Raw genomic sequence first — 10,528 nt, forward strand, 5'->3', positions numbered from 1 at the left:
ACTTTAAAAAATGGCTACCCCACACAATTTTTAATGACCCCGAAAAATGCGTTTTCAGACCAGGCTGGCCCAAATTTAATTTTGCTTATGGGTTACTGGGCCGTCACAAGAACCCAAAACGGTAGAGAAACCCAATACATAGGATTGGCTTTGTAATCGAAACAGCCAAGAAAAGAGACCACAGAATCGGTCCTTTCAGGGGAATAGGGCTGTTCAAATCAACCCTTAAAACCAATTACCATTAGAGAAAGTTTATCAATATTCTTGCAAAATTAAAAAAATGATCTAAAAGTGTTCTTCAACTTTTTGTACAACTGAAAATTTACCTGGGTTTTTTCCCGAAAAAATGATACTGTAAAGCCGCTCTTAAACTTATAGTCGAAAATTATTTTTTTTGTATATATACATTTCTGTATGGTTCATAAAAAATATACAAATTTTATATACTTTTACAGTTCCGAATATTAATAATTTCGACCGCAAGCTCTTTGTGTCTTTTTTTCGTTAAAATATCATGGTATAGCCAGTTTTCACACTGGTCAATGAAAAATAGCCAGCGTTTATCAAGTCAATAAAAAATAGCCACTATTTTGCTGCAACAGGGACCGGTCCAGTATAATATACGGGAGTTCTGGTGCATTTGTGTACGAACTCCAGCATATTATGCTGGACCGGTATACTTTGCTAACTCCTGTAAAATTTGCGGGAGACTGGAGCACCAGTGCTCCAAACTCCAGTATATTATACTGGACAATTATACTTGCTGGAACTCCCGTAAAATTTGCGGGAGTTCCAGCATAGTTATCCTGGAACTCCCGTAAAATTTACGGGAGTTCAAGCATACTTATGCTGGAACTCCCGTAAAATTTGCGGGCGTATTTTTCCGGATTTTGAACAGTGTTTTCGCTCAGATTTAAAGTGGCTAAATTTCGATGACTTTTGAAATTTGGCTATTTTTCAACGACCAGTGGTAAATCTGGCTATTTTTGAATTTCTCCCCTTTTTTTCCTGAAACAAATGCCACTTAGTAGGACTAGAGAAGGTCCATATACTTTGTGTGTTAAATTTGATCTTTAAATGTGCAACTCGTTCAATTCATCCAAATTTTAAGAGGCTGAGAAAGTGATTCATTCAAGGACTAAAATAAGAGCCTGTTTGGAAAGCCACCTTGGAAATGAATTTGGGTGTAATTGGGTGTAATTATACAGTTTAACATATTTGTTTGACCAAGTAATTATTTAGTCAGCATGGAATTAGCTGTAATTGGAGGGGTGTAATTACACTCTCCAATTAAGGCTGTATTGTGGTCCGGGCCCGGGCCAAACGGGCCTAAACGGGCCGTGCCAAACAGGCCTGGGCTTAGGCGGGCCGGGCTTTGGCGGTCCCGGGCCAAACGGTCCCGGGCTTCACGGTCCCAATGGGTGGAATTGGCCCACGGCGGTCCTAAGCCCACATGGTCCCGGGCTAAATGGGTCGGACCCACGGGCCTAACGGGCTTTTTCGTTCCGGGCTATTTTTTTTTAATTTTTTTTTATCTAAGGCAATTTCTTGTAACAACTAAACTTTCGTACATATAATTCCATCTAGTCGGACAAGCTTTAGGAACCTTTCTTTCTCTAAGGCCAAATTCATCACATTTTTTAAAATACTCTCTAAGTCTACTTCTACGGTTTGAATAAAAAAGCCAATTAAGAGCCATTTTAACCTTTTCAATTTCTAAATTTAAAATTCTCATACCATCACCGACGATTAAATGGTAAATATGACAAATACATCTAACATGGAAACAATTACTAAATGCAGGATTTAGTGTAGTTATAAGTAAGCCTATAACATTAGTGTTACTAGAAGCATTATCCATAGAAATTGACATTATTTTATCTCTAATGCAAAAATATCTACAAATATCTGCAACTGTGTTAGCAATAAACTTACCTGTGTGACGTGAATTAACTATTCTATAAGCAATAATGCGTTTTTGCATTTTCCATTCTTCATCAATCCAATGAGTAGTTACAGTAAGATAATCACAGTCGTTACCACTTCTACCAATATTAGTGGTAATAGCAATCCGACAATCTATATGAGTAAATAAATACCGCAAATATTGTTCATATTCATGTTTATATTTATAAATATCGCTCTTTACGGTTGCGCGAGGCCAACCTTTATAAGTAGGATTAAAAACTCTTCTAATATAATGCACAAAGTGAGGGTTAGAAGGAAAACTATAGGGTAAGCACATAACAGTAACCATTTTTGCTAATTCTTCACGATCTTTATTTGGATCGTAATATAAAATGCCACCGGTCACAGTGTTAATTCCAGGTTAAACTAGATTTGAACCTGTACTAGGATTAACCGTAGTATCTACACTTGTCCCCTCTAGCTGCACTTTCATTTGTAAAAATCTAACTTTATCTCTAGGGTGTGTCTTTATGTGAGTCAAACTACCCGTACCGCTACGGTCTCCAGTAAATTTATGCGCCAGCAAACCCCCACAAGTTTTACACTTAGCCTTATTTTGTTCTCTTAATTGAGTAAAAAAGTTCCAAACAAGTGATGTTTCGGGGCGTTTAGAAGGTTGTCTATTAAAAGTAAGGGTTTCTACAGGTGGGTCGGGCGGGGCATCAGTTGGGTTATTAGCAGGACTAGTAGGTGTATCATCTAAATCCGGTTGGGTTTCATCTACATCATCATTTTTCTCATCATTTTCAAAGATAGTTTCATTAGGATAAAGAGCATTCATAACTTCTTCATTTAATTGTTGACCTGGTGCAACATCATGGCAAAATTCACTATCGGAAAATTGAAAACAAGGGTTATCACTATCAAGAATAATAGGTGGAGGAGGACGGGTAACAGGTCTGGGTCGGGGAGCCGGGGGAAGGGTAATAGCTTGGCGACTAGATTCACCAATTTTAGATTTTTCCTTACCAACAAATATTTTTTTCAAAGAAAAGGCCATATTAATTATAATTATACAAACTAAAACAAACAAAACTATATTCTTAAAACTTAAGAGTTGGAACGAGTTTACCGAATTGACGAACAACTTCTTGAAAATTGAAAATCGTTGAAGACTTGAATACTTCAATTCACCAACTTCACAATTTTTCACGAAATTGCAATAATAAAGCAAGCAATTATAGAAGAAAATTAGATATAGATTGAGAGAGATTGACAGAGATTGATGAATTTGTGAGTAAAAATAAAAGAATGAGGGGGTATTTATAGTTGAGAATTGGGAAAAAGTGTAATTATATAAAGTTTGGGGTTAAAATAAAGTTTGGGGGCCAAATGGCTATTTTTTAAACTCCCAAACGGTTAGAATTTGATGGCCAACGGCTAGATTTTAAAAATCTGACCGTTGGTCATTTTTTAAAAAAAAAAATTTTAAAAAAATAGCCGTTGAGGCCCGTTAGGCCCGGTTGAATCGGCCCAGGCCCGCCTGCCGGTCCCAAGCTTAGCGGTCCCGGGCTCGTGGGCTATTTGGGTAGGACCGGCCCGCTACGGGCTTAATGCACCATTTGAGACCGGCCCGTTTGGCCCGTTTGGCCTGCGGTCTCGGGCCGGTTTCCGGCTGGGCCCGGCCCACAGTACACTCTTATCTCCAATTCTCAAAGGGGATAAGAATCGGTGGTAATTACACTATGTAATTATAAAGTTGCTTTGATAATTACTTAATTTAAATTTAATCTAACTATGTAATTACACTTGTGCAACCAAATAGTAAACTTATAATTACAATATGACAAACAAACAGATCGTCGTAATTATACAACTGTGTAATTACTACCCTAATAATTATACCAATACCAATTTCCTGGTGGTTTTTCTCACATACCCTAAATGTAAACCAAATGAACCAATCAAAAGCATGGGTAAATTTAAGTTACATTATTAGTCCAAATCATTTAGTCAAAAAGTATACAAAAAAGTGTAATTGGTTTCCAAAAAGGATATAATACTTTCTGTTTTATTTTTTTCAAATGGTTTATAGGAAGTAAGGAATGTCTAACTAGAAAATACAAACTTGTTGAACTATTGAAATTCGATCGAACTCGTGTATTAATTGTGGTTTGAATTGTGGCTTCTTAGCTAATGATTTGTTCCTTAGATATGGGTTATCCTTTTAGCAACTCAATTCTATAGCTAATAAACTTTAGATGAATTAAATGATGACATAGTTTATCAACTCGACATATTGTAATTTGTTCAATTTAATTTGGTCAACTCACCCATATGACCCCAAATTAAAATACAACCACTCTGGAGGAAACAAAAAAATAAAATTAAAAGAAGAAAGTTCTTAAAAAAGAAAGTCTACAATAATATTGCATGGCAATGGAAAAGAAAAAGTAGAATATTAACACGTATATCTGTTGACTAAATATTATTCCATCAATTATGTGTCCAAGTATTTGAAAGTGTACATTTTTTCCTGATCATAGACTCATAGCTAATTAAACTACAAAATACTTGAATACAAAATCAAAACATATACTAATTGCTCTATAAATATAAATCTCTTATTGTTTATTTGTTTAGTTGTCTACCCTTTAATTAATTTCTAAAACAAAATAGTGGGACCAAAATCAAATCAAGATCTTATCCCTTTCATACGCTCCACCTTCTTTTTAATTCCATTGCATGGTCCGCTGCTTTAATTTGCCTTTTGAATCAACTCAGATAAACCCTTATTTAAAAGCTCTAAAAAGTAGTAGTAGTAGTAGTAAATTAAAGCTACGTACCCTTATCTCTATCTTCATCCACTTTCCTTTTTGCCCTTTGCTTTTCTCTCTTTTTCCTTATTCAGTACTGTCAAAATATTTCACCAAAACAATCAGTCATCTATCCCTTTAACTCCCTCTTTCATAGTTTTCCAAAGCTCCCATGTGGTAGCCCGGTGCACTTAACTTCCGTTATGTATAAGATTCGGGAAGAGCCAGATTACAAGAGACTATTGTACGCAGTCTTATCCTACATTTTTGCATGAAGTTATTTTCACTGCTCGGATATGTGACCCATATTGCTTTTATTTCTGGGCCACCCTTTTTTTTTGTCCTTTTGTGGTAGTATTTACAGGAAGCTATGTCTAGGCGAAAGAATATTGAGGATATTTATTTATGAGCGGAAATTAAGGAAGGATCAGATAACAAGGTTTTATTGTACGTAATAAGGTAATTTTGGCCCGGCTCGAAACCGTGACATAGACTACTTTTATTCCTGGGCCACCCTTCTTTCTTTTTTTGTCCTTTTGTGGTAGTATTTACAGAAAGCTATGTGTAGGCAAAGGAATATTGAGGATATTCATATTCATGAATTGCATGCACATTCATGATCTAGTCATTAAAGTAAAATGAACTTAGTGGCTGGTGGGGTACTTAATTATCAGTGTGCTGGAAAGAAAAGTGGTGAAGAATCTCTTTGTAATTTCCTATCAGAAATTCTTACTTTGCTTATCTTGTCTTCGCACCAATGCAACTGTTCCTCATTCACTTCACTCATTCTCAATACCCTTGACACTAATTTTAGGTCTATTAAAGACATTAATATCTCCATCTCTTCCTCTTCTCTTAGCCTTCTTTTATTCCTCATGCATTTCCCTGATCGTTGTAGATCTTTCACCTTTGATTTTTTCTGCGCAATAAATTTTTCAACAATTAATACTTATTATATATGCTGGGTTTAACTTTTATATATTGATAGTGTAAAAAGATTTTACATGCAAAGTCTTAAAAGTCAACTTTTGGTAACATGATAACAAGTATGCATTATTTAACCTGCAAAACATGGTAAATGATTGTTGAAACCTATAAAACTAAACTAGCAGTGTAATTTTTTTTTTACATTATCAGATATGACAGTATTTATAATGTATAAATAAATTTCAATATTATATATATTGTCGATGTAATATAATTTTATATCAGGTTATCTTTACCTGTTGTAGCAAGTATGATATCTTATGTTCAAGATTATAAAGCTCACTAATTTATTTTAGTATCTTTTGGCTAACCTCATATATAGTGTAAAAAGTTATTTATATTGAAAGAATTTCTTAATTTAAACTTGAGTATACATAGTTGTGAAATTAAAAGATAGCTATGTGAGAAAAGAAAAATTATGGCAAAAAATAGTGTTTCATACTTGCCTTTTTGTTGATTTTCTTTAATAAGAGGAGGAGAGTTGCATCAGCTGAACCTCTTCTTTTTCTTTTAAAGAAAGCTGCCATTAATATTTGGCAACGATTCTCCTTGTCTGCCTTGAGAAAATTCATAAATGTTCTGATTGCTTCTTTCATTATCTGGAGAAATGAATCTGAAGATATTCTTGAACAATAATCTTCTTCACCTTTATCCTCCTCCGAATCTAATCAAAATATTAAATAAAGTAAGGAATATGATTATATCTCGAGATTGTTGACAGGATCTATTAAGAAATATCTAATTAAGGATTCACAGTGTATATTCCATCTCATATATAGGAATAACCAATAGATTATTTCTCTAATTCAACTTTAGAAACCAAATAATTATAGCCTAAACTTATATTCTCATGAATGCTAATTTTAATAAAGCACCAGGTCATCAATCTTTAACAAAAGGTAAATTTGGTCAAAATACCATGGTACATCCTTGTGTGGGGACTTTCCTAGTCATCAAAATATCCAAAGGTCACACGTCCTTTTCAAAATTCCTACACTACACAATGTAAAATTCTTTTACAGTAAAAGTGAAAAGTTAATATGTGGTTCCATTTCATTCTATAATTATAAACGAGTTTAAATTCTAGATACCGATTAGAATGTAAAATCCTTTTACAGTATCAGATTAGTAACAATAGGTAACTACTCATGATAAATGGGAAACCTGAAAAAAGAGCAGGTAGCCGTATATATATATACTTCATTGGTGACTCAAACTCGCAGTCAGGTTGACCATAATATTCGAGATGGAATTTCGTATACTCCCTCCATCTCATATTAATTATCTGTCATGATTTTCTTATACATACTCCTTAAAAGAATTAATTAGAATGGAATTTTGAATATTTTACCCTTACTCATGTCTTAATATTTAATCTTTCTTCATTGGTATTTGAACAAAGTTATTCAAAATTGAGGTTTTTGTACTCATCAAGGATAATTATTACCCCCTCCGATCCAAAATAAGTGATTTTTTGGCCTTTTCTTTGTGGTCCAAAATAAGTGATAATTTTTTCAGATTTCAAGAATGAATTAATTATGTTTTCCTACATTGCCCTTGGAGTAAACAGTGTTGGAGTATGTGTTAGGAGTGTTTATGTGAAGAGATAGTAAAGGTTAATATGGTCAATTTCATTGCTAATTAATGTTAAAAGGTGGATTTCTTAATCTGTGTGAAAACGGCAAAAAAATCACTTATTTTGGACCGGAGGGAGTACTAAGGGTAAGAATTTCTAAAGTGACAAATAATTTGAGACAATTATTTTTAGTAACCACGACTGATAATATGTGACGGAGGGAGTAATTAATTAAAACTCAAGAACATATAAAACATATTAATTAATTACCTCGATATTCTGGGACTTGAAGCAACTTAGGAGCAAAGCCTCTCATCTTAGCATAAATCTCTGGTCTCCTCCCATGTTCATAGGGTTCATTCTCAACATATCTTTGTAAAAGAACTTGAAATTGTTGAAATTGCTGAGCAACATAAGCAGGACAACCTGGGTCTGATGATTCCTTATTACGTGAAGCTCTTATACGTTGGAAATATTTGTAGTTCCAACTCAGAGCTTCCCATGCTAAGCATACCTGAGCTACATAAGCTGCCTCCAGTTCTTGAAATGGATTATTATGGTGTCGATAATCTGAGGATTTCTTGTTCCTTGTTGACAACTTGTGAACAATCCTATCTGATATTGATCTTGGACATGCTTGAATTGATCTTAAAGATTCTGAAAATGAGTTGGTTACTTCAATATTAGTCAAAAAAAGAAAAAAGAAACTATGGTAAATAAAAGAAAATGAGAGTTAATTTCATATATAATTTCTGAACATTATTCACTATAACGATAAAGTCACAAAATTATTTTTTTTATTAAAGTAACTATACTATGTGTGAATTGTTCAAAATTAAACTACAAAATTAAATAACTAGAAGGTTAATTGGTTAGTCCGGGATTATGACATGTCATGCGCCACATCAGCACTTTGTCATTTTTTAAATTCCACATTGATAAATTAAAAGATGGAAAAAATTTCAGTACAAATTGCCTACATATTTTAAACGTAACGCAATTGAAAAAGATCATTTAAATGATACCAAAAAGAAGAACGATTGCTGTATAGAAGTCGTTCATCTCTATAAAATTATCAAATCCAACCCTTTAATTTGTCTTTCCATGGTGAGTGACATGTCATAATTCGGCGGCAAAATTTTGATATTTTCCTGTCATTTGTATTTTTTTAACGAATTTACACTATAAATTAGTTATTTTCACGCGACAAAAAGTAGTTTCATAATTAGGTTAAGTTCAGTGACCATACGAGAAATTAATTCAGAAAGTGATGAAAGCCAGAAAAATACCTGTTTCATGTAGCTTTTGGGCACTCATTCTATCAAAAAACAACATTTCCTCATCATATTTTTGGAAGATTGTATAAGACTCCCATTTAGGGCAACTTCTCCTTGAAGAAGAAGAAAATGGATCTTCAGTTGTTGAGTCTTTAATGGAGCTTCTCCATTCAGTGGAGCTCTTTGAAGTAGAACCAACAGTACAAGAATCTCCAAATATTTCATGTTCTTCTTCCTTTTCTTGTAATTGCAACAGTTTCTTGCTCTCTACCTTTGATATTATTGGTGCATTAACAAATATATTTTCCTCTTGACACAAATTATTTTCCATCACTTTCTTGTCTTTATTGATATCCTTGTAACAGTTTCCTGTAACATCAACATAATCAAGAAAATAATATGCCTTAATTAGCCAAGAAGCTTGAAATATTCATCATTACTAACATAACAAGTCTTATTAACTAAAACAACAACAATAAACCCTAATGTAATCTCATAAACGGGGTCTCATGAGGAGGGTAGTAAATATGTAGCCTTTCTACCTTGTAGTAGAAATATTATTTCCGATCAAAAGCGGACCTATTCTATACATAGAGGGGTCACTAGCACCTGTAAAATCAACAAAAATTCCATGTATATATCTTTAGAAAATAGTAGTGGGCACCTATATACAAAATAGTTTTGGCTGAATCCAAAAATGCATCCGCGACCTTCAAATTTTGTGTCGGCCACTATTTCTGATAGACCCTCGACTCAAAGCAAGTATGCAAAATCACAACAGTAGTGTAAAAGTCAAAAAAACAATAACAACAATAAGATAGTAGAAAAATCAAAACACAAACAATGTCGGGTAGATAACAAGTTTATTAAGGTTTATAAGATTCAGTACCATGATTATTGATGTTGTTATCGATCGAGTCTAGTCCATTATTTGTATTCAAGTCCTTGGGAAGAGATGAGGTGGGGCCAACTTGGGTGATTTCAGAATAACAACAAGAATCAGAATCATCATCTCTTCTTGGAATCTTTTCTTTAACTTCCACTTCATCATCAGTATGAATAGATTCTGAATCCACTGAGCTATAAATAGACTCTTCTTCAGTAATACTACAAGTTTCCTCTGTTTCTTTCTCAAAATCAAGAAATTGATCATTTTCTTGAGATCCACAACTTATGTCTGCTACAAAATGATTTTCCTCCACTGATTGATGAGCATTATTATGGTAATATTCATTTTCTTCCTCCATTTCTTCATCATCAGAAAATTCAGCAAATTCATATCCATCTTGATTCCTACAAAAATAAAAACGCAATTTTTTTTAGTCAAAATGTAAACCAAAACTCTTTTCGAGCCGTGGAATCAGCCACTGATGTTTGCATCAGGGTAGGCTGTCTTCTCCGAATCCTACGTGAACACATGATGCTTTGTGTACCGAACTGACTAATTAAAACATGAGGAGGAAAGGAAAAATGAGAAATACCTCCAAAAAAATGGATTTCCACCAAGGAAATAGAAGAATTTAGCAAGTAAAATGGAAGTAAAGTAGGAGAAGAGTAAGAAAAGAAGAAAAGAGCTAGAGAAATTGTAGAACAAACTAGCAATTGTTTCTTCTGAACATTGCATTTTTTTTCTTCTTCTATATGGTTGAAGCTACTAAGGTTTTTGAATCTTTATGGATTTTGCACAAAGCAAAGCAAAGTAGCACTAAATAAAAAGGTGTAAACTTTAATTGCTTTTTAAAATTCTTTGTTTGTCAAGCTGGTCTATTGCTTTTCTTATGGAGTTTACTTAAATATCCTTATGTTTAAGACTCTGATGTTTTTCTTTGGGTGTCAAATACGCGTAATTAACTTTATTTAGGTGATTGTAATATGTACACCACTTTATCAAATATTGCATACAACATTTTCCCTACCAAAATACAAAAGAAAAGTAGCTCATCATCACAATTTTCCAATATTTT

At 33.6% G+C, this 10,528-nt stretch overlaps 1 protein-coding gene across 3 annotated transcripts; it reads right to left on the bottom strand.

Moving 5' to 3' along the window:
• Window positions 4,384-10,278, bottom strand: LOC109235586. 3 transcript variants are annotated; one of them, XM_019401752.1, is made up of 7 exons: window positions 10,046-10,277; window positions 9,454-9,857; window positions 8,577-8,933; window positions 7,558-7,944; window positions 6,158-6,375; window positions 5,458-5,643; window positions 4,384-4,821 (listed from the first exon to the last, which is right to left on the bottom strand). In XM_019401752.1, the coding sequence occupies exons 1-7, from the start codon at window positions 10,186-10,188 to the stop codon at window positions 4,816-4,818; spliced, it is 1,701 nt and encodes a 566-aa protein (XP_019257297.1). In that variant the 5' UTR covers window positions 10,189-10,277; the 3' UTR covers window positions 4,384-4,815. The 3 variants fall into 3 exon arrangements, with proteins under 3 accessions (XP_019257297.1, XP_019257296.1, XP_019257299.1); XM_019401751.1 differs by having other exon boundaries at window positions 4,384-5,643; XM_019401754.1 differs by lacking the exon at window positions 4,384-4,821 and having other exon boundaries at window positions 5,498-5,643; window positions 6,154-6,375; window positions 10,046-10,278.

Source organism: Nicotiana attenuata, chromosome 12 (assembly GCF_001879085.1).
Source record: "Nicotiana attenuata strain UT chromosome 12, NIATTr2, whole genome shotgun sequence".
NCBI lineage: Eukaryota > Viridiplantae > Streptophyta > Magnoliopsida > Solanales > Solanaceae > Nicotiana > Nicotiana attenuata.

Excerpts from the sequence above, each read along its gene's own strand:
- LOC109235586 (XM_019401751.1), bottom strand. The coding sequence starts at position 10,188 with ATGCAATGTTCAGAAGAAACAATTGCTAGTTTGTTCTACAATTTCTCT. Across the intron at positions 8,934-9,453 it reads TAACAACATCAATAATCATG|GAAACTGTTACAAGGATATC; the intron begins GTACTGAATCTT and ends TTGATGTTACAG. Across the intron at positions 6,376-7,557 it reads TCAAGTCCCAGAATATCGAG|ATTCGGAGGAGGATAAAGGT; the intron begins GTAATTAATTAA and ends TATTTTGATTAG.